At 30.8% G+C, this 24,986-nt stretch overlaps 3 protein-coding genes across 6 annotated transcripts; 2 read left to right on the plus strand and 1 right to left on the minus strand.

Moving 5' to 3' along the window:
- The first annotated feature begins 1,689 nt into the window (after positions 1 to 1,689).
- On the plus strand, positions 1,690 to 7,278 carry LOC127255209 (DEAD-box ATP-dependent RNA helicase 20). 2 transcript variants are annotated; one of them, XM_051280642.1, is made up of 10 exons: positions 1,691 to 1,855; positions 2,188 to 2,726; positions 2,885 to 3,064; positions 3,160 to 3,321; positions 3,417 to 3,571; positions 4,099 to 4,191; positions 4,346 to 4,431; positions 4,525 to 4,751; positions 6,192 to 6,422; positions 6,978 to 7,278. In XM_051280642.1, exons 1-10 carry the CDS (start codon positions 1,794 to 1,796, stop codon positions 7,073 to 7,075), a joined length of 1,833 nt encoding a protein of 610 aa, XP_051136599.1. In that variant the 5' UTR covers positions 1,691 to 1,793; the 3' UTR covers positions 7,076 to 7,278. The 2 variants fall into 2 exon arrangements, 1 of the variants encoding a protein (XP_051136599.1); XR_007839586.1 differs by lacking the exon at positions 6,978 to 7,278 and having other exon boundaries at positions 1,690 to 1,855; positions 4,525 to 5,312.
- Positions 7,279 to 10,442: 3,164 nt separating this feature from the next.
- Positions 10,443 to 11,120, plus strand: LOC127255368 (60S ribosomal protein L27a-3-like). Its single transcript, XM_051280874.1, has one exon. It carries the CDS (start codon positions 10,518 to 10,520, stop codon positions 10,959 to 10,961), a length of 444 nt encoding a protein of 147 aa, XP_051136831.1. The 5' UTR covers positions 10,443 to 10,517; the 3' UTR covers positions 10,962 to 11,120.
- Positions 11,121 to 17,892: 6,772 nt separating this feature from the next.
- Positions 17,893 to 24,599, minus strand: LOC127255098 (probable cyclic nucleotide-gated ion channel 20, chloroplastic). Of its 3 annotated transcripts, none has more exons than XM_051280478.1 (13): positions 24,397 to 24,599; positions 23,062 to 23,526; positions 22,686 to 22,871; positions 22,341 to 22,439; positions 21,816 to 21,953; positions 21,432 to 21,680; positions 20,597 to 20,845; positions 20,280 to 20,425; positions 20,088 to 20,165; positions 19,834 to 19,963; positions 19,451 to 19,700; positions 19,170 to 19,332; positions 17,893 to 18,183 (listed from the first exon to the last, which is right to left on the minus strand). In XM_051280478.1, the coding sequence occupies exons 2-13, from the start codon at positions 23,449 to 23,451 to the stop codon at positions 18,075 to 18,077; spliced, it is 2,187 nt and encodes a 728-aa protein (XP_051136435.1). In that variant the 5' UTR covers positions 23,452 to 23,526; positions 24,397 to 24,599; the 3' UTR covers positions 17,893 to 18,074. The 3 variants fall into 3 exon arrangements, with proteins under 3 accessions (XP_051136435.1, XP_051136434.1, XP_051136433.1); XM_051280477.1 differs by having other exon boundaries at positions 19,457 to 19,700; positions 23,062 to 23,557; XM_051280476.1 differs by having other exon boundaries at positions 23,062 to 23,557.
- Positions 24,600 to 24,986: the final 387 nt, after the last annotated feature.

The following is a 24,986-nucleotide window of genomic DNA, read 5'->3' on the forward strand; positions in this document are numbered from 1 at the left end:
ATCAACAAGATTAAAAAATAGAATAAAAAAAAATACTCCCTCCCTCCCAAATACTGTGTTTGCTACAATGTAAACATGGTATTTTAGGAGTGATGTAATTAGTAGATAATTAAAAATGTATTAGTGAAAATAATTATTCTATGATATAAATAATTATAAATTAAGATTAAAATAACTAATTAGTTTAATTAAAATTAAAAAATTTAAAATGAGATTAAAGTGTGTAATCATTTAAAAAAAAAAGAAAATGACATGAAATGTGGGACGGACAGAAACGGCAACGTGAACATGGTATCTGAGACACGGATAGAGTAAAAAAATTCCAAGGCCGATGGGATCATTCAAAGCGCATAATTATCTTTTCCTTCAATTTTTTTCTTTATTTATTTTTTCTTTAGGAACATCAATTATTTTTAATTAATTTCCAACTTCTTTTTCAACTTTTTCTTAATCTTATCGGCTTCAATTTGACATTCTTTTCACGTTAATTATTCGAATATGGGCAAGATAGCTTAATTTTTTTTTTTGAGAATGCTGAAAACTCTACTATTAAATCAATTTCTACTGACTTTTCTAATTAAACCGTCAATCATAATTTTTTACGACTACTATCGATTAACTGCTTTGAATATAAAATTAAATTTTAATTTAAAATAAATATTTAATTTGATATTTTTTAGATAAATATTTTTTAAAATAGTAAAACCAACATAAAAATCTCACGAGTAAAAACACCATTATTATTATAGTGTTTATACATATTCTTATAAAAATAAATATCAACTACAATTATACTAATATTCAAAAATATATTTGTATACCATAAACAAATTTAAAATAAAATTCATAAAAAATAAAATTATAACTCTGAAATTTGTGCAAAGTAGAAAATCTCTATAATACTCTCTCTGTCCTTTGGTATAAACTTCGTTTTATTAGTATTATAAGACGTATTTTTATCAATTTTTTTTTTTAAATTTGTATTATATTTTGATATAATAATTAATATTTAAAGATGAATATGCAAAAATTTAAATGTAAAATATTTACTAGTGGACCAATGGAGTAATTTTTTTTGTGTGTGTATATATTCGATTTATAATAAAATATTATTTTACCATTTTGTTTTTAATAATATAGAGATTGAAGTTTGAATCATATGATCTTATGAGTTCATTCTATCAATCATCCTTATGAGACTTTTTATGTTTCACTTTAACATAATAAACCAAAGTTATTTAATTTTCCTTAAACGGAGGAGTATAATATACATGAAAACTAAAAATAAAAAATAAAAAAAATTTATGATTATTATATTATTATTGAATTTAAATTTAAATACTCCCTCCATCTCAGATACTGAGTCTGATATACTGTAGACATCGGTGTTTTAGGAGGGATGTAATTAGTAAAATAATTATTCTATAATATAAATAATTATAAATTAAAATGAAAATAACTAATTAGTTTAATTAAAATTAAAAAATTTAAAATAAAATTAAAATATATAATTATTTTTCAAAAAAAAAAAATAATGCGTAGGACGAACAGAAAACGGCAACGTAAACACTGAGGGAGTACAAAACAAACACCTGGTATTTTTACAATTTTACAAAGAAATATATATATATATATTTATCTAAACATTAAACAGCGTTAAAAAAACAAAAGAAAAACAACTTTTATATTACGCCGGTTCGAAGCATTTCTTTCCCTATTCATTTAAGGTTCTGGAGCTTCTTCTCAAAACTGCGAACCCTAACCCCAAATTTCAACCCAGAAACCTTCTCGCAATGTTTAACGACCGCTACGATCCCAGACAACACGATGCCGGCTCTTATCGTCAGCGCCGGAGGTATTATTCTATGTTTCTTTCTACAATTTATTGTTTTGAGGTTCTTGGTGTTGAACGATTTCCAGTATCTTCTGTTGCTTCTAAGAATTCTAGTATACTAATAAGTTGCTGTTCTTGAATCCTTTGTTGATAATGTAATAATCTTTATGTTTGTTGCTCGCACCGCTCAATTTACTTCCAATGGGATGCGACGTACGAAGCTTCGTCTCATGCTGAGTTACCGGTTGTTTTTGAGTGTCTGTACTGTAGTTGTGTTTGCACTGCGTTGTATGAAGTTGCCGCAGCGAATTGTGGTTCTATTTGGTGAGATTCTTTCTGTTTATTGTTTTCAGTGATTTGACGGGGCAGCCGCCGATGGGGGTTCCGACTCATGCTCCTGGTGGTGCCGAAGGCTACGAACGCGGTGCTCCAATTCCATATGGAGGTCCTTCTGGGCATCGTGAGACTGAACATAGCGGTGGACGGGATAGTGGAGGAAAAGGGTTTGGGAAAGGATCAGGTAGTAGAGACTATGTAGATAGAAGAAGTGATGGGAGAGGTTTTGGCTCCAGTAGGGATTATGATCGTGGTGGAGATAGGGGTGGTGCCCGTGAGGGCTTTGGCAGGGGGCGGGGTGGAGGTAGAGATGGTCGTGGCTTTGATGGAGGCCATGGTGGTAGGCCAAGAGGGGATGACTTGGATAATATTTCTCTTCCGAAGCCAGATTTCAGAGGGTTGATTGCCTTTAAGAAAGATTTTTATGTCGAGAGTCCGTCTGTAAGGGCAATGACTGAGCAAGAGGTCTCTATGTTTCGTGCAAGGAAGGAAATCACCATTGAAGGCCGTGATGTCCCTAAGCCAATTAGGATGTTTCAAGAAGCAAATTTCCCTGGTATTTCTTTGTTTCTTTTTGCCCCTTTTAAATAAATTAGCGATGGCGTGCCCCAATTGTCTTATTGCATTTGCCGATCTCTTGAAGCTTTATGCCTGATTCTCCTTTTCTGTTAAATTTTCTATGTGTAGTTAGTTTAATGGGTATTTGGCTTGCAGATTACTGCCTTGAAGTCATATCTAAATTGGGTTTTGTGGAGCCGACTCCTATTCAATCACAAGGATGGCCCATGGCTTTAAAGGGTCGAGATCTGATTGGCATAGCTGAGACTGGTTCTGGAAAGACTTTGGCATATTTGCTTCCTGCTTTTGTTCATGTTAGTGCTCAGCCGAGGCTGGGTAAGTTCATTCAGAAACTGGTAGTTTGATAAAGCCACAAAACCTTATAAACGTATGTTTCTAATTCTCTTTTGGCTTAATATATATAAATCCAGCACATGGTGAAGGGCCAATAGTTTTAGTGCTTGCACCTACAAGAGAGCTGGCTGTTCAGATTCAAGAAGAAGCTGCCAAATTTGGATCATATGCGCACATAAAAAGTACCTGTATATATGGCGGTGCTCCTAAAGGGCCGCAAATTCGCGACCTTAAAAGAGGTGACTCAGATTCGTCATTCTTCTGTGCTGTTACTGTTTTGAATTTATTGTGCTGATCTTTTGGGGAAATATATTCTACTTAATTCTTGTGCCAGGTGTTGAAATCGTCATTGCTACACCCGGAAGATTAATTGATATGCTGGAAGCTCAGCATACTAACTTGAGAAGAGTTACGTATCTCGTGTTAGATGAGGCTGATCGCATGCTTGATATGGGTTTTGAACCCCAAATTAGAAAAATTATTTCTCAGGTATCAAGCCAGTTGCCTATGTCACTTTCAGTTATGTATCTTTGCAAATTGGCATTAATAACCTCTGCGTACGTGTACGTGCGTCCCTATACGTGTCATGTTCATGGTCTCTTGTGTCCTACAATGTCACAGAATCGGCAATAGATATCAATCATTATTACCAATACACTTTTTAGTCGCCTTTTTGACCTGTTTGCGTGCTCCATTACTCCTAGAAAGTTGTTGGCTGCATGTTCAGATTCAGGGGGCCCACGTAGCTTATCAATTTTTCGGATACGTGGTTCAGATATAGCAAATATAATACACATAATATTGTCTGATCTGTTGTACGTAGACTGAACCAATAAATTTCCTATTGTATGCTGTTAAATGCAGTTTTCTTGCACACACACAGTAGTTTATGAATACCTTCATGTATTTACTTACTTTCTTTCTCTATATTATGGACCTAATTTTCCTGTTCTTGTTTATAGCATCTTGTTTGGAAAGTTCTGATGTATTCAGTTTAACGATTTCTCAAAATCCAGATCCGACCTGATAGGCAAACCTTGTACTGGAGTGCTACATGGCCAAGGGAGGTTGAATCTTTAGCAAGACAATTCCTGCAAAATCCATACAAGGTTTGTCTTACATTTTATCCTTGAGCAGCAATGTAATATGTAAAATATGCTCAATGTCAATGATAATTCTTTGGTTGTAAAATAAGGGTTGTGCGAAAACTTCTCAATTTTAATATTGAATTAGAAACATAATCTCTATTCTATTGCATTGTAGGTTACCATTGGATCTCCAGATCTGAAAGCGAATCAATCTATACAACAAGTTATTGAAGTTATTACCGATATGGAGAAGTATAACAGGTGAATTATGGAGAAGTATAACAGGTGAATTTGGTTGTACCTCCAGTTGTATCCTAACGAGGTTCTTGATTCTTATGGGGTATCCTTTAACAGATTGATCAAATTGCTGAAGGATGTGATGGATGGGAGTAAAATTTTAATTTTTGTGGAGACAAAGAAAGGATGTGATCAAGTCACTCGACAGTTAAGAATGGATGGATGGCCGGCTTTGTCCATTCATGGTGATAAAAGCCAGGATGAGAGGGATTGGGTCCTGGCCGAGTTTAAAACTGGCAGGAGTCCTGTAATGATTGCCACTGATGTGGCTGCTCGTGGCCTTGGTAGGATAAGTCTTACAGTTTAGGGTTTAGCATATCTTGTTTTGGATCTTACAACTGCGTAGGCAAGTCTTCCGGCTGTTCTCCATGTTCCTGAAGAAGTTGTGGGTTGGGCACAAATGCTTTTCCTGTAGTGTCCTATATCTGATCACAACCATTTTGTTGTGTCTGACGGGAGTTTCTTTATGCGTCACAGAAGGGAGGATATACAGTACCTAACCTTAAACATTTTGATCCTGAACCCTAAACCTTCCATACCTTGAAAATTTGGTGTCTAAACACAAAGCCTTCATGACCTCTGAAGCTTGGTGTGCTAACCTTGTCATGACCTAGAAATAGGTCGGAGATTTGACCATTAGTTGGGAGGTTGCTTTATATCGGGAAGATAAGAGTCAATTTGATCTACTTTTCCCTAAGGTCTATTTACCTTATACATCCTTATTGGGGGTGGCATTTTCTTCTGACCCAAAAACATAAAGGTAACACAGAAGTAATGGGTCTGGATTTGGATGTTTCGGTTTGATTCAAAATCAGGCTTAGCGTAATAAATCCCAAAGACAATAGGTGAGTTTTGTGTGAAATTTTGGCTCAACTCTCAACCCATTTTTAAATACAATTGAACTAAATATTAATGTATATAATTGTTTTACTGATTTATTATCTATTATATATTTGTTGGATATTCTTGACTGAGTTTGTACTGTTTGTTAAAATTAGATAGATGATTGACATATACATTATGTTTCAGTCTTCCATTGTCGTAATTTAGTTTATGTTTGGTTTGGAAATCTTTATTAGGCTCTTCTATTACTTTATTCTGCGATTCGTCTTGTAATATTCCAGGCCTTTGGTTGACCTGAAAACTTAAGATTAAGTTCAAGTCAGCCCATATTAACCCATTGCAGTTTGGTGGATTGAGTTTGATACGATGGATATCTTCATATTGCTCGAGTCATAACCTGACCTACTAAACCTTTTTAGATCTGATTTCCGCCCCTAGTATGCCGCCCCATGGACTTTTGACTGCTATCAGAGCTTAACGAAAACTAGGTCTTGTCAACTGTTGTTCGTATTTTCTTTTTCTTTCTCCATCACCTAAGAATAAGCATTACAGAAGGGCACTGAATGCCTGTAAAATTCTTCCACTATGTTGCCTTCCTCCTTTCTTTCCAAGTTGCATTATTATTTGAAGTGCCCATCCACACTAGGGACCTGGAAGTTTGCGACAGCCGGTAGACTCATACAAGATTATTGATTGATTGGACAATGATTATTGAAAAAAATTGTGGATGAGCAGGCTCCTTATCCCTGCAAAGTAAGGTAGGCACATTTAAGAGATGTGTAGTATCTTAAGCACGATCAGTTTTTGATCTTAGAACAGCAGGGATAAGGTAGCGACATTCTCAATTTTACCTCTGATGCTAACTCTACTATTTTCTGTAGATGTGAAGGACATTAAATGTGTTGTCAACTATGACTTTCCGTCGTGCCTTGAGGATTATGTTCACAGGATTGGCCGAACTGGTCGTGCTGGAGCCAAAGGAACTGCTTTCACATTTTTTACACATGGAAATGCCAAGTATGCAAGGGGACTAATTAAGATATTGCAACAAGCACGACAAGTTGTACCTCCGCAACTTTCTGCTTTGGCTCGATCTGGTCCTAGTTCGGGGGGTAAGAATTGCTGATTAATTGGTGTTTCATAAGTGGTTTATTTCCAAAATTTATGAAACATGCCAAAAATTTTGATATATTTTGATGTATTTTTGGAGTTCGATGAGTGTGTCAAGTAATGTGTTTTTGTTGATTTGGAAAGTAAATTTTGGTAGAATGATTGTAAAATAATATTACGCAGAAGTTTCAGTGTTAATTTCATTTTTCTAGGCAGGTGAATATTGTGAGCAAAAAAATTGAAATGAAGTCAAAGGAATGGCCAAATAATATTGCATTCTTAAGTTTTAATTTTAATCTGTCGTAAAAAAAAAAAAAAAAAAAAGAATATTTTTGTGAAAGGAAGATAGTTATATTCTCGGTTTGAAAGTCTGTGCGTCATTGCTAAATGATTATAGAGTTATTGACTCAGTGAGAACACATCTAAGTCCTTAGAAATGTTTTCTAATTTCTTGATTATTGGGAATGTGTCAATTAATGTTTATTTCCACGTTCGTTCTTCTTATATTGACGGGGATCAAAATTTCCTAACTTGAATCTTCTTTTTGGCGGGTTCAGGAAGCAACTTCCGATCTAGAGGACGAGGTGGTTTTGGCAACCGCTCTTCGATTTCTGGCTCGAATGCTATTCCTATTGGCGGCAGAAGAGGTTATTGATTTACTGGAGCACAGGTTTTATTTCCTTATGAGAATTGCATATCCATTACCAATCTGTGTGGAAAGCTTTTAAAGAGGTGGGATGGTTTATGTGTGATACCAAATATCGATGAATGCTTATGCATGTGTACATATCTCTATGTTGTAATAACAGCGCTGAATTGATTGCCTAGGAATCCTGTGGTTATGATTTTGTTTGTTTATGTGATTGTCTTGTCGAAGGAACATTATATGAAAATTGTTTCGTATCTCATTCATTGTCGTTGAAATGGTTTTTGTATTTGTGTGCAACACTCAGCGCGCACGGTTAATTCACAATATATGAGTGCGTGTCGTGCACAAATACAAGACTATTATGTGACAATGGTTGAGATACCAAATGATTTTCATATATAGTCCATTTAAAATAAAAATAATGAAGGATGTTTCTATATAGAAGTCATGTGATTTTATTTGTGTTGAGCTGTACTAATGTGTCATATTTGCTGAGATACATAGTGCTATGTACTGTGTTTATTATTGCTATGTGTTGTGAGTTTGATATGCTGCATTTATATTAATTAGGATAAAAAAAATGATAATAAAAAGAAGAAAGGGTGCTACTCTTTTACTTTGGATGACAACTTAAAAAAAACAAGAAAGTGAGAATAAATCTGGAGAACGAGAACTATATTTAGTTTTAGTATATAGAGTTTTAAGAAATATTGTATTTAAATAGTTGTTAATTTTTTTATTTTTTTTGTATGTAGATATTTATTTGCACATAGTATTTTAATTTGATTTAGTGAGATATTAATATAAATAAGTTTAAATTTTAAGGATATTTGTAGGGGTCTATATTTATTAAAGAATTCTTATGTATATGTATATCTTGTGTTTATATATATGATAATGGTATAATGTTTATCTTTCGGATAGATGATCATTTCTATGTTTGTATATTGTATTTTGTGTTGGTTAAATACTTTAAATAGGTTAAATCATTCAATTATAATTCGATTTGTTTATTATCTTGTCAGGTTTGTGTTGATCCATAGATATAATTGGGTTGAAATTTTTTATTTAAATCCAATTATTTTTTGTTGAGATCTCATGATATATTAATTTTTATTAGTTTTAGTGTAATGTATAGTAAATTAAGTTGGATTATTGAAGATTGAATTTAGTTTAAATTAATATGTAGACTAATTATCAAATTAGAATTATTTTACATATATAATAAATATATTAATTAATATTAATATATTATAATTAGGTTATTATGTCTGGGTTTGAGTTGAGGTTACAATTTAACTTGATTTGTTTATTATCGTGTCGGATATTTACAAGTATATATAATTGGTTCGAAAATTTTGATATAAATTCAATTATTACTTTGTGTCATGTTAATTGTATGCCCTTTTTTGATAATATTTGTGTATAATATAATTCATAAACAATAGAGCTTCGATTTTAGATATATTTTAAAACTGTTTTGCAAGTTTTGGGTTGTTTGCAATGTAACATGAATAAAGATTAATTATCAAATTATAATTGCAAAAAATAATTAAATAAATAAATAAAAACTCGAAAAAATATAAATAAGGTAATTATCAAATTATATTTGTTTTACATTTACAGAAACTATAAAAATTAAAATTTTGCTAACTTATGGTGTGTGTTTTTTTTTTTTTTTTTGAAAAAAATGATATACATATTTTTTTAAAAAAAAATTAATATACTATATATATATTTATTATTTTTATATTATTTATACAATTTTTTATATTTTATATAAAAAAATATTCATTCTAACAATTTCACAAAACAAATATACTTTTATCCATTTTTCAATTTTATAGTAAATATATCTCCGTTCTATAAGTAGGTTCTATAAGTAGGTATCAGTTTGTTTTTTGCACGGACTTTTAGAAATATTAGTATTATATTGGGATGATGTAGAAATAAAATAGAAATGACTAAAATAATCTTATTACTATTGTGTGATATATATGTAGTGGTATTTATGTAATATATTATAAGTTGTAAGGATATTTGTAATATTAGGCGGAGAATACAGTTACTCAAAAAAATTAATACTTTATTATGAGACAGATTAAAATAGAAAAATAAATAATTTGTTATGGAACAAAGGGAGTATTATATTCTCTTCATCCCAACTCAAAGTATCATTTTTACTATTTTCGTTCGTCTCATTCCAAAGTATCTCTTTCCTATTTTAATAAAAATAATCATACACCAATACCAAAATACCCTTAATTTTTACCTAAATTATAAATATATCATTACACATACAATTATTTTTTTCATAAAGTTAAAAGACAAAAATGTTAAAATCTCTTACACTTCTACTAAGTAAGAAAATACAATTATTTCTTAATTTGCTACAAAATTCTGAATGATCCATTTTAAACTGGACGGAAAAAGACTATTTAAATTTTATATTTTGTGTAAGTAATACATAAAAATTACTATTATATTATTATATTTAAATACTTATTCACCAAACCAAATTAAATTTTCTATACCATATCTAAACAAATCTTTATTAAAATATAAATATATTCTTGTTAATCGTTAAGTATATTACTAACAAATATCTTTAAAATAACAAATGAAATAAACTTAAAAAATAATTATTTATGTTTACATCATACATTATTAAATATCCATATAAGTATTAATATAACAATCATCATAAATTTAAAAATATAATAGTATATATGTAGCTACATATTCTATAAAAATTATTAAAAAAAATAAAAATAAAGTAGCGTGGTTGTGTTTGTTTAGTGAATTAATTTGAATACATATTTTTTTTTTCTTTTACTTGAAATATAAAAAATTACGTTGAAAATATAAAAAAAATGCTAATGTGTTAAATATTAATATGTTTAGAAAAAAATTTATTTTTTTCCATTGAAAGAACACATCTTATATTTTTTAAGTTTCAATTCAATATTTTTATACAATTATTTTTTTTATATATAAAAATACAATATCTATATAGTGATATTTAAAATGGATACGAGAATTAAGAAATAATAATATCATATTGATAGTGGGTATAAAAGTTTTTTTAAAAATGGTTATACTTCATGTAATTATGGTAAAAATGTGAAAATAAGTTTGTAAAAAGGCGATGAGTTAGATAAAAAAAAATAAAAATAAGACTATTATTTTAGAATTGAAAAAAATATGAGACTATTATTTTAAAACGGAGATAATACTAAAAAAAAAAAAAAAAAAAAACTAAAACGAACACGCTTGTACCTATATAACACTCCTCAAACGTGAAGGGTAAATTTGTCATTACACTTCTCCTATGAAAACCCTAGCAATTACTCATTTGTGTATATAATTCCCCCAACGCTGATACTTCTCCTTCCCCAGTTCCGCCGCTGCCGCAGCTCTCCCCAAATCGCCTGAAATCCTCGCCGGAATGACGACCAGATTCAAGAAGAACCGCAAGAAGCGCGGCCACGTCAGCGCGGGGCACGGTCGCATCGGCAAGCACCGGAAGCATCCCGGCGGCCGCGGAAACGCCGGCGGTATGCACCACCACCGCATCCTCTTCGACAAGTATCACCCTGGATACTTCGGGAAGGTCGGCATGCGGTACTTCCACAAGCTCCGCAACAAGTTCTACTGCCCTACCGTAAACATCGACCGGCTCTGGTCTATGGTGCCGCAGGAGGTGAAGGAGAAGGCAGCGAAGGGCGGCGAAGCTCCGTTGATCGACGTCACGCAGTTCGGGTACTTCAAAGTCCTCGGGAAGGGGCTGCTGCCTGGAGATCAGCCCGTGGTGGTAAAGGCGAAGCTCGTGTCGAAAAACGCCGAGAAGAAAATCAAGGAGGCCGGCGGCGCCGTCGTCCTCACCGCCTAATTAGGGTTTTTGATCAATTAACTGCTTTATTATTATTATTATCATTATTATTATTATTATTATTGAATTGCCTCTTTTGATACTTTGATTGATGCATTTTGGTGAGCACAATGATCGTTTCTGTTGCAATTATATCAAATTGCTTATGTGGTTTGCTTATATCTCTGATTTCAATTCATTTTCTCTCTTCGATTGGCATAATGTGAAATTATCTGTGTTAAATGTTGTCTGGCAGTTGTTTTTCTTTATTTCATAGAAAGAAGGATGCTTTGGATTCATCTGTTGCTGCTGACTGATAATTCATGTTTGGGTGTTAGATCATAGATGATTAGTATGTCGATGAAATTGGTTAATGTGACCAACTGGATTTGATTATGGAATGTTCTTGCTAGAAGAAATGCTCCTGATGATCAATTGGGATTATTGATTTCTATCCTTATCTGAAGTGTCATTTGAATTTTCTCTAGTTTCTGTTGAGGTAATCCTTACGGTGGTGTTCGATAATTAGTGTGTTTGTTAAATTTCATGATGTGTTGAACTTGATTTCATTACAAATTGTTTTTATTCAAAGAAATGCTCTTGTGATGACCATTTGAGGTAATTGGTTTCCATTTTTATTTTTATTTGTGCTCGAATCTTCTTGGTTTCTGTCAAGTTAATCTCTATGGCGGTGTCCTATGTTGGTTAAAGTGTTAAATGTGTTTGTTGAAACAAATTTCATTACAGAATGTTATTGTTTCAAAAATGACTATTTGGGATCCTTGGTTTCCATTTTTATTTTTATTTTTGCTCGAATTCTTGTTGGTTTCTGTCAAGTTAATCTCTATGGTGGTGTCCGAAGATTATTATGTCGGTTAAAGTGCTAAATGTGTTTGTTGAAACGAATTTCATTACAAAATGTTGCTGTTCAAAGATGAGTATTTGGGATCATCGGTTTCCATCCTTATTTGTATTAGCTCTCAAAACTTGTGTTGGTTTGAGCTATTTGATGATTAGTATGTAAGTTAAATTGGTTAATGTGTGTGTATATTGTATGTATTAGGTCTCGATTTTTGTTGGTTTTTGTCGCATTAAGCTATCACTATGTTGGTCGGAGTGCGCTTTAGGTAAACTTTTGGTCGAATCTAATAGCTTGCGAACTTGAGGTGTTTGGGTTTTAAAATTATTATTCTACGATTACGAATTCACTATCACATCATTAGACTATCTCTTAGTGTCTTGCAGGATATTGTTGTTCAAAGAAATGATCTTGGTGAGCATTTTCTTACTAGACATCATATTCGAACCACTATTCGAATAAAAAATTAAATATATTCCCAAGTTGGATGTCCGGGCCAATTTAGGATAAATATAATTAGTAGATAATTTAAAATGTATCAGTGAAAATAATTAATTAATAATATAAATAATTATAGATTAAGATAATTAATTAATTAAATTAAAATTAAAAAATTAAATTAAAAAATTTAAAATGAGATTAATGCGCATAATCATTTTAAAAAAAAGAAAAGTAACAAAATGTGGGGACATTCCTGGAAGTGAAGGCGCAGAGTGAAGTGAAAGTTTTGTTGCTTGTGCAATATTATCGGTAAGGTTGTTGTTTGCTGATTGTTAATTTTTTGAACATGATTTAACCATTCGGATGGTATTTGGAAGACGATTATTGTAATGAGGATTGATGGTGGTGGTGTTGTGGTGGCCCTGATGGTTGTTCTGAGGCCTTGGGATTGAGAATCTACCGTAAAGTTTCCTGCAACTACTCGACTATATCGGAGTTGTATGAAATTTTCGTTAGACGTAAGATCAACAATTTTGCCTTTTTCTCACTGTGGTCGCCAATTTGTTAATGGTAAAATTTCAACAAATAAAAAGTAAAATTCAAAAATATATTTCGAACTTGAACATTAAAGCTTGGAACTATAAATCCTCAAGCGATAAACAAAGGGGAAAAATGAAAGCTGAAAAAGATAACTAGAAAACTAAAATGACGTTCCCAATGAGATTCTCTGGAATTTTGTCTGATTGAAGATGTTTATCTCTATCGCTGAGGTTACTTATATACGTATAAAATCAAATCGTCCATAACCACTTCCATGGCGGTTACCCTTGAACTTCCTAAAAAACTGCTTCCACGTCAGTAACAGCCCAAAACCGATTCCTCTTCGATTATCGATTTGAACTGTCCGAAACTGTTTTTTAGTCGGTAAGATTTGTGACCAACTGACTAGCCATCCCACCAAAATCGTTTACACATCGGTAACTTTTGTGACCAATCGACCAACTGTTCCAAGGCCCACACTCAAATGAAAACTGTCCGTAGGGCCAACCGTTCGACCGATCTGGCCCCAACAACCATCCGACCGAATGACTCTGGCCTACCACAGATCACCATTGGGCCCATCCATTTATCCTTCTATCTTATTTTTTTGTGCTAAAAATTAATAATTATAAACAATTAAAATATTTGAACTTTAGGAATTTTAACAAACAATTATTTTCTAAACAAACAAACCCCAAATTCTTTAACTTGAAAAGGTAATAGTTTTTTTTTTAATTTATTTAAATGAAAAATTCATTTATTTTGGAATTTTAAATTAAAATATATATAAAACATTATAGGAAGTTTTTGTGGTTTATAGTTAAAAAGTACTAAAAAGATAAACGATAATATTTTTTATGATAATTTTTATAAAAAAGTGATTATAAATTTAAATAAAGAGAGGATATATCTCTATCTTTTTATGTGAAATTTTGGGCCTGTGATTGTGGGAGGCCCAACATCACTCAACTTGATCCGTTCATCCAAGATCCGGATCCGTGCCCGCGACCTAACCCATATGTGTTGAGACAAGGTGGCAGTCGTTCGAACGAGGGTTTAATTATGGGCCTTTCATCTGCTTACCAATCTAATATATATATATATATATATAACCTGGTTACTCCTACGATTCTCTCTAAAAACCCTAATCTCCCGATGGCGTTCCCAGATTGATATTCCTTGCGATTTTTCCGGTGATCTTGTCCAGCGAAGCTAAGGATTTGACGTGCGCGATCATGTTCGACTTGTTCTGAGACTGTCCATGGGTTTGCTTTCTCGATTCTTGCCTTATTTGTTGTTCGTGGTGTATTTGTGTGACCGCGATGAAATTAGGTTTAGAATGTCGATGTTTCCATATATTGTGATTCGATTCGCGTTGTTTGTTCGTTTCCGTAGATGTCGTTTGTGGTTTGGGTCGAGGTTAAGTGTTTGTGTTGGTTTCAATTGATATATTGGGTAAACTGAGTTCGAACTCTATTGATTTCGAAATATATAAAAGATTCTTTAGATTTCTTTTTTGATTTCGCTCGATTGTATGTAAATAACAAGCGGCCGATTCTCAATTTTGAAATAACATTTTATATATATCATATTATATTTTAAGATTATTTTTATAATTTTATTTTGATGATAAATATATTTGTATATAAATATAATTATGATATTTCATTTATTTTATTATTTATGTTTGGAATATATATATATTTATATATAATTATGATATTTTAAAGTTTTTATAGTTTTATTTGAAAAGGATTTCGATTTGTGTATATTTGTGTATATATAATTATAGTATTATATATTTTTAGTAATTTTATGGTTTTATTTGGAAAATATCACATTCTATATATTAATTTAGATATTTTAGTAAAAAAATTAACTTTTTCTTTATGAAAAATGAATAATTTGATAATTTTAGATTAAAATATTAATTATTTATGGATTTTATTTTATTTTTTTCTATTTTTTTAATTTTATTTTAAAAAATTAATTTTTTAGTCTGTCTTGAACATTATGAAATATTTTTAAAATAAAAAATAATTAATTATAATAAATTTATACAATATGATCTCATCAAACAGCCTAAATAAAATAAATAAATAAATATTTATTTCTCCCTCTCATTGCATCGTCTGATTGTCAAATTATTGTATTTAATAATATTCATCTAAATTATCATTTCGGAAATCAAATGTAAACATATTTGAGGCATGGAGAGAAGAGACTACTTAGAGTACAATAAAATTATATTATTTTATTTTGCAATAATTTTGTAGTATTTTCGGGAATGTTAGAAAACATTGATCGTATGAATTGAGAATGAAATAATTATCCAACCGGTTGGAAATGTTACTTTTCAAGTAAATATAGTAAATTTACAATTATATTATAAGTTGCGGCATTATATAACTTGTGGATTTGACATTTTTTTTTAGCACATCAGGTACATGTAATGTAATGATATTAATGTTCTCAATCAATTTCTATTATTTAATGATATTTTGGATGGCAGAAATCTGCAAGTGTATTTCGTCGTTAATGAACATCAATATATTATGAGTTATTATCTTATGGATGATTTTTATCCACTATAGGCAATTTTTATTCAATTTATTCGTCTTCCACAAGGTTCTACAGCATAATTGTTTTGCATAATATCAAGAAATAACTCGAAAAGATATAGAATGTGTTTTTGGATGTTACAGGCTCGATTTACAATTATTTGTTGTCTGTGTGCTATTTGAGATCTAAATATAATTGGAAAAATATTGAAGTATTGCATGATATTATATAATGTGATCATTGAAAATGAAATATATATATATATATATGCATTGTTATAATATTTCATAATTTGATCAAGTGAAGATATATAGACGTCAATTTTTCTTCTTGGACATACTCGAATGATAGATATAATAATATGACAAGTTTTCTATAAAACAAAATCAAATTTAATAAAACACATGTGAAAGACTTTTAATCCTTTTAAAAGTTGAATTGTATATTTAAAATAATTTTGAAAGTATATGGAGCGCGATGCAATTTTTAAAGTAAAGTGAGATTTACTCTGAGTTTTGAAACCACTTTTATATAACTTTTTAAAAATTATAGGGGACGCTATGCAATTTTTAAATTTTTAAAGTAAATATGCTGTATTTTGAAATCAGAAGGCAGTTATGGATGTAGTATTTAATAAAATATTATTTTAAATATTTTTTATTTTGATAAAATATTGAAATAAAAGTTAAAATATTTTTAATTCTAATTTTTTAATATTTAATATTTTATTTATTAATATTATTTTATTTTAATAAATTATTATTTTGATGATAAATCTACAATCAATATATACAATTAGATAATAAATTTTAATAATTTAAATACAATTAATAGTCGTAATAATAAAATTTTTAATATAAATAATAAATCAAATTTCTCGAATGTGATTGTTGGTAGGGATGGTTAAATATTATATATCAAAGTTATACTTATACCGCATATCTTATATATTGTACCAAAATTTTTTGTATGCTATTTTACTGTACCGATATATTGTACTAATAATTTGGCATGTCAAAGATGAAAATTACCGAATTATCAAAATAGCGCATACAGTACCAAATTTGGTATACCGAACTTTTTTCGATTTAATATATCAAAAAATTCAGTATGGTATTCAATATGGTTCGGTATTGTTGGTATACCGTATCGAGACATTTCTAATCAAATTGCATGTATGTTATCATAATATACTTTTTTTTATGTTGAAATATCAAAATTAAAAATAATTTTTATAATTTTGAGAATATATTATAAAATTAATTATTTTAGTATAAATATATTGAATTAGCGATATATATTGATATATGAAATTATAAAATATCAAAATTGTATATGGTATTTTATGTATATAAAACCAAAAATGCTAAAAGTATATACAATTACATATATAAATATTAATACCAAAATATGGATACATCAACTTTTTTATATTATGTTAAAAATGAATTTAAAATTTTAAATATCGGATAAACACTTATTTATATCATATTAAATATTTATTTTAATTTTTATTATTTAAAATTCTATCTAAACTTCTAAATTTACAACCAAATAAACAATAAAAGTTAGAGATATTAGAATGTGTTTTTTCTCACACATATTTTCCAAAAAATATTAATATATCACACATATTTATTATTTTATATTCTTTACATATTTCTCTATATTTCACATCAAAAATTTTTCCTTTATATTATTTCACAAAATAAACATACGTAATTTAATGAAATATAGTTAAATGTGTAATTTGAATTAGTATTTACAAATCATTACTATATAAAGAAATATGACTAAGTTCGCGAGACGGCTAAAAAAAAATGGACCAATTAATTTTGCGGAATGAAGAGAGTATATTGATAATATTTCTATTCAATAAAATAATTTAAATGAAAAATTATTTAATATTAAACTAAAACAATTTAGTAAATAAAATCTATATATTAAATACAAATCATTTTATAGTATTACATTTATATGTATATATATTTATATTTATTTATCATTTTATTGATAATTTATTTTAAATAAGCTTATATATACATATGAGTTATGAAAATTATTGAGAATATAGTATTTCAATTTAATAATAATAATAATATTAATGTGCAATAAACTTAACATAATAAATAATTAAATATTTAAATTGTATGAAACCCCTGGCCATGCAGATAGAAAATCATTTTCTCACGGGGTGGGTTTCATGAATGTTTTATGGGATGGATGTCATACAATTTTTAAAATATAAAGAGATATTTTAAGCTAAATTTTGAAACTACATGGATATTATGAGCAATTTTACTTTATATAAATCATTTTTTAAAATTGCATGAAAAAAAAAAAAAAAAAAACCAATTTCGCATGACTGATGAAGTACACAATATATAATGTGAAAAACTATATTATATAAAATTTATATTAAATAAAATAAAATTTTTATAATATAGAAAAAAAAACTGTAAAATTCAGTTTTGACGTGACAATTAGACTTGATTCTAACAAAATTACTTAACTCTAGATTTATCTGTTCGAATTCATTGTTATCCCTACTCAAACGTCGAATAAATAGCCACTCAATGTCAACGTACGTTCGAAAATGGATAAGAGGGCAATAGATAATGTTTTCGCAACTTGAAATACTCTCAATATTGTATATATATGTATATATACAAGAGTTCTTACATTGGAATGTTTCGGCGGAAAGAAATAATTCCACGGCCAAATTAGATTAATCACCATGTACGCGAAGGGAAATGTTGATGAGAAAGTCGCCACTTTCGATACCTCCACGCAACTTGAATACGTCTAGCTGCAAGACCTCGCCAATACGGTGATTCGTACCTACGACAAGAAGGGCATGTATGAATTCTTACGGAGCAAACGAAAAAAATGGCATGCATAAAGATGATCTATAGCAAAACACAAATGAAACATTTTACGCGCATGCATAGTTTGGTTTGTGTTTAAATATTAGTTTGATATGATATTTTATGAGAATAAATAAAATTATCTTCGTCTATAAGAAGAGTATCATGAGTGTTTTGCATGTTGATTTTTTTATATTATTATTATAGACAAAATTGTCCATAACTTCCTTGTGGTTTCGAAACTTGGCGTAAATTCCCTTTACTTTAAAAATTGTGTGGTGCCTCTTATACTTTAAGAAACGTTACATGAAATCTTTCTGTGGTTTCGAAACTAAATGTAAATCCCTGTATTATGTTAAAATCTGCATGACACTCTTTATACTTTAAAAAATATTATATGAAAAAAATATATATATATTGCATCAACTTCTCATCACAAGGAAGTTTCATGATAGTGGAGTTTTATGCAACATTTTTAAAAGTATGACGGGTGTCATGCAATTTTTCAAGTGCAGATGACTTTTAAAGTACAACTTTTACACTGAATTTCGAAACCATAGAGGAGTTATCAGCAATTTTACCATTATTATATTAATACGTAGTATAAATTAAAAAAAATATACAAAAATACATTAACGCAAAACTCAAACGGTATCCTTCTTATGGAACGGAGGTAGTATATTTTTATGAAAAATCCGTGAAAATTTTATAATAGAAATTAAAAAAAAAAAAAAAAAAATCTCAAAGAGAACAGAGCCACAATCTTGCATATCAATTACTATATTGTAAAAATATGATATTGAGATGTTAGATTTTAGAAAAGATCGATCAAAACTATAAAGATGAGGGCATTGATGATGCGCGTGTAAGAAGTTCTTGATCATGTTGTATATAACAACCATTCAAAACATTTTGTTAAGAGATTCGCCACGAATGACAAAAAAAAAAAAAAAAATGTACCTTATCGCCCCTTGAACGCGTGGATTCCTCAAGAATCGAGCATAAAGACTAATAACTTCTTCAAGATCCGCAGCTCGAAGAATGAAAGCTTCAACATGAGCTAAACATTTTATTGTCCTATTGCTCAACAACCGATGTCGGGGAAGTCCAATTCTTTTTCCATCTGAAATAAAAAGCGCGACGATTTTAATGTGAGAATGAAATATTTGAATGAATTCATCTCTAAAGCGACGCAAAATTTGATAAAAAAACAAAAAATAAAAATAAAAATCAAACTATACTTGTACTTTTACTCGTTGAAGAATGCTCGAGGAACCATGTAAGAAGCTCTTCTCCACAAACATCTCCTTCGGACAAAGGAACAATGACATTTTCTTCAACGGTCTCCATCTTGCCGCGGATTATGAAAACCATTTTATCAACAAGACCACCGGGGAATATAATTCTGCTTCCTTTGACGTACGTTTTTGTTTTTAGCCTATTGCATATGGCGTCTATGACGGGCTCATCCAAGAATTGGAAAATCCTCACCTGTATTTACGAGCAAATTAAGTACGAGGCAATGTTTCAAATTACACCTTTCGCAACAAATACGAGACTTTTTTTTTTGTTTCATTGAATGTTGTTGTAATGGAAGTGCATTAATTCTTGAAAGGAAACTTACTTTCTTAACAAATTTGAAGAGATGACGGCGTATATCTCTTTGAAGGTCTTCGGGCAAATTTTCCATTAATATTTCTTCATTGACGCCTCTAGTTGCAACCCAAGCAAAACGCTCAGATTCTCGAACTTGTCTGCAGATCAAAGACTATTAAGTTGTCAAATATTCATCCATTGAACTGAAAAGAAGCCGAGTTTCTTATTTTCAGTTTCTAAAACAGAAAAAATGAAGCTTCTATTAAAACATGACAACTTAACCTTCTTAGCTCTTCAGGCAGTCGACGATGTTTCATCCATCGTTCAACGTCACGGCGCCTTAAAGTCATCTCTAGTCTCCTAATGAAATATATATTCATTTAAAACCTATATTATTATCATTTAAGGATGCTAAATTTCGATATAATGAAGAAGAGAATAAATCAAGAAATATCGATGCAACAAAGCTGTTACCTACGCCCGAGAGCTTGAAGAAAGTTTTGAATATTTCCTATCAAAAGAGCGAAAAGCAAAAGCCCAATCCCTAATATGGCCATAGTGAAAAGAACTTCCCATACGAAATAACTCGGGGTCTGGTTCCCGGCCAAAGTGCTAATTTGCTATGTAGAACACCAAAACAAAAAAAATACAGAAGATTAAACAAAATCAATAAATAAAATTTTGATCTTTAAGACAATGTATACTCGATAATATTAAGAAACAAACTTACTAGCATGTAATAGATATCCATCTACCATCATGTTGAATGAAAAATAAGTTTTGTAAAATACCTGAAACCCCCAAAAGAAGGAGTATATATACCGCGTCAACAAGCTTTGTTCGGCTGTCAAGTTGACGGCATTTTGATAAATTCCATATGAAAAAGAATAGCGTCCATCTAAGCAACCAATGGCATTTTCATTGTTCTTCCACTGGTTTCGAATTCCTGCATCATTGGGGCCGTCCTTGCAGTCGATGAGCTGTATACACATCGTAATGTTGGATTGATGGCAAGCATTTCGAAAGCACTGATTCACCCTCTGTATTTAAGTCAACATAAAGTCAGTGATGCGAGCAACAGCCTCAGAATTAAAAATTTCTCAAACTTCTAAAGGGATCATTAGATTAGTCTTAGATGAGGTAATAACTTTTATTTTGTCACTTTGATTCCATTCGAGGGGAAATTGAGCAGAAAGGAAGACAAAACGAAAAATCATTGCGAAAAATGTAAGCAATTAAATACCCCTCTACTGTGAATTTGTTTACATAAATCGAAGCATCATTCATATGATATACTTCCATAGTTGTCGATCTCAGAAATAGCAGTCAAATTCTAAAATGCTATAGCGGATAGCAGAATGACCTATTCAAAAACTTAAAAATATACCTATAAAAGTTATTGTATACAAAATATTGCAAGCAAGATGTATAAAAAAATATATAATCATTCAAATCAATAAAATGTCAAATATATATAATTATAGTTCATAGATATATAATCAAAGATAATCATAGTTTCACATTTTCACCCTCCTCATTGCAACACTGCTCACTATTGCGCGCACTATTGACAACTATGTATACTTCGAAGCATAAAAACCAAATTTTCAGCAGAAAGTGTCTCACCTGTAGCCCAAAAAGATACCAGCATGATCCTACCACATGGCTAGCCAGCATATATGTAAGAAGATTTATCACAAAATTTGCCCAAGCCGACTCGAATACAAAACCAGTTGGAGACTGGCCAGCCAGCAATGGTATAAATCTGAATAGCCGCGGAATGTACTGAAAAAGAATTGCTGCTCGGAGAAAATTTTTTGCATCATTAGCACCAGATCCAAACGAGGAGGGTTGCAGTGCCCCGAAGATAATGATCTGCTCAGAATGAATTAAATGAGTATTTATACGAATCATACAATATAAGCAATGAAATAGAAAAGAAAGGTTTTCACTAATATGTAATGCCGGCATTGCATTCGAAAATCAGCTTAAAAGACAAAATAAATTTACCTGGGGAAGAGGAAGTGCAGCAAAGAAATCAAAGATAAAATATCGAGATAGATAATTTACAGCAATCTTTTTGGGATCATCGATTAATTCTCCAGCTCCAACAACTCGAGACTCGGGAGCAATGTAAGCCAACCTAAACTGCAGAATGGAAATCAAGAATGCTTTTGTGATTCCTGATGCTTTTGCTTTAACAACATGTTGGCATGACTTATGGAAAGAATTGTACGAACACAAAAAGAATGAGTCCAATCACAAAAAAAGGAAACAGTGATAGCTTGGAAACAAGAAATCCACATACAACATAGCTCATTAACATTATATAAACCTTTACATAGAAAATAAAAAATCCAGCATAATAAATTCGATAACATACGAACGAGATTAATTGAATCTAATCATATCACTTTATACCTCATCATTTTACGAAGACGAGGATGTTGGTTTTGAGAAAAGAGATAAAACTAGTACACAAAAACACCAACAATAGATAAATTCATTCAGTAACTTTACTTTGAGAATAAATACCTGAAGGAGGATATGAAGCAAGTAAATGAAGTCAGTTATGCTCCTCATGAGCACAAGTACGATCGCCATGGGCCAATTCAATCTTATGCAATTTTGTGCCTAGGAAGAAAAAGACATTAAATTGAAACAAAATACAAATTTATCAATCGATCTCATCTCGTTGCACAAGAAGCTAAATGTTTCAAAGAAAAGAAATCCCAAATGCTCTTGATCAACAATAATAATAGAGTTAAGATCAAAACCATTGCAATACTGAAAAAGATCACAAACAATAAATCTATAGTAAACAAATAAATGTAATGAACAGTATCTTAAATAAAGAAGAGTCGGGTTTTGGAGACGTACCTTGTCCACATTGAGAAGCAAGAAGAATAATGGGTCCAAAAATATTGCAAACAAACAAGAGATTACAAAGAACTTGTTCCAATGCTGAACAACTTTTGTGTGAGGATTCATGACTCTTGGGATACAAGATTTCAAGAAAGAACATATTCTCTGCCAACAATTTTTAGCCTCGGCAGCAGATTGGAACTAAACAAAATCAAATGGAGAAGAAAATACAACCAGTATAAGTGCACTAAACAACTTCAGACTTCACGACACTAAATCGAATAAACCTATGAGTAGTTTCTTTGCTCTTTTATTTATTTGTTTTGTGAATATCACTCCAAATCCACAAAATGAATCAAGATGAAATTAAACGAATACGTAGAACAAGTACCTTCTTAAGTACTTTAAGATCGCCTAATTCAGTAAACAAAAGCTTCTGGTGCGAGTTAGGACGGTCGTACGATGGACATGTCATGCAATACGGATCATCACACATTCGAAGCTGCCTAGATTTCATGAGATGCTCGTCTCTAATATCAGATGTGCCGTCATATTCATCTGTGCTGTGAATGAAAGGATGTATTTGTTTGCCATTTGTAGATTTCGACTGTGAAACATTTTGGGGTGGCTCGAAGACAACCTCATCAACAGTGTTGACATACAATGAACCAGACATTTGTACCGGGGATGTTTGCCTTTCACTTCTCAAACGATCTAGAGAACCACCAACATTGTTCTTGTGCTCGAAGGAATTCAAACCATCATTCAAAGAAAATGGCATGGGTGTATTCTGCCTCCCCGACAACGAACCATTATTGGATGAGTAATAGCGGGAATCTGAACTGTGTACATCAACCTTTTCCAAACCATCCATTTTGTGAAAAAGCCTGTATGAGAAAGTAACAAATGCTGCTTAAATCCAGCATCGAAGATATCAACGAATCAACGATTTGTTCACAACACAAAATTTTCCATTTTTTCGACTATTCATTCTCTCAGTTCACCTCCCAAAACATTACATCCAATTTACTATTTCGCCTCAAATTTTACCTCAGAAATACTTTGGCTCAAAATACAAACGCAAAAAGAACACTCCCTTGGTGTTTTTGTTTATGTTTTCAATCTTGTTTTCGTACTAATCAAGCTACATTAAAATATATTTTTCATTCAAAACATCTTGTCCAAAACCTATTTCCATTCGAAACAACATATCCAACGTCGAATTTTCAGTTTAAATATCATATTCAAAACCTGTTTTCATTCAAAAAAAAAAAAAAAAAAATCAATTCCAAAAGACACCAAAACAGTCCATAAACACTAACAAGCGCGCACCTACACACACTCTCTAATCCAAAACTACTACAAAAAATAAAATAAAATAAAATAAAAAAGGAAAACAAATCCGAAAACATTCGATTTTCTGGAATGAAAATTCTGCATTGGAAACGATTACAATTGCAATTTCCCTATCCCCAAATTCAATCAAATGCTTCATCCATAAACATTCAGATAAGCTCCTTCCATTTCATAAATAATCGTCTTATTCATCAAACAAAACAAATATAACGCAAAGCAAAGTCATCGATGCAGACGTAGATAAGAAAAATCAACACAACGGCCAGAAACCAAAATAAGATACGATTCAACAACTTCGCATTAGAAAATCAAATTAAATAAACAAGAAATGCAGAGAACAGAAGCCATAGACGAACAGAGAAAAACGTACCTTTTTTCTCAGTCGAACAACAAAACCGCAACGCGATGCTCAGAAGAAAATCAATCGTCAAAAGCTCCTCAGAGAATAGAAACGACAATCACGAGAAATCTGCCGGAGAACGAAGCCATTTTTGTAGCAGCAGCTTGGACGAGGACGAGGACGAGGAGTTGAATTCCTTCACCAGTCAAGATTTTTCAGTGTGGACTCGTGAAATTCTGATTTTGCGTGTCATTTCTGATTTGCCACTTAAGGCAGTGTTTGTTTGTGATTTTTTGTACTTTAAAAAAAAAAAAAATACTTTCTTCCGTCGGATTTGGATTTTGGATTGGAATTTAAATAATAAAATTTTTTAATATTGTATGTGATATAAATAGGTGTTATGTAATATTTTGAAAGTAAAATTAATTTTTAAATGACTCCGCCACATATGACCTTATTTCCTTTTTTGTACATCGCGCAAAAGATGACTCCTTCTAAGTTTATTAATTTTAAATATATTTATAAAATACGAATCAATTTAATTAAACTTCTGACATCTTACACGTAAGATCATTTAAAACTTTTTTATTTCTATATCTCTTCAATTAATAAATATTTTT

Source organism: Andrographis paniculata, unplaced genomic scaffold (genome assembly GCF_009805555.1).
Source record: "Andrographis paniculata isolate CXL003 unplaced genomic scaffold, ASM980555v1 Contig53END, whole genome shotgun sequence".
Lineage (NCBI taxonomy): Eukaryota > Viridiplantae > Streptophyta > Magnoliopsida > Lamiales > Acanthaceae > Andrographis > Andrographis paniculata.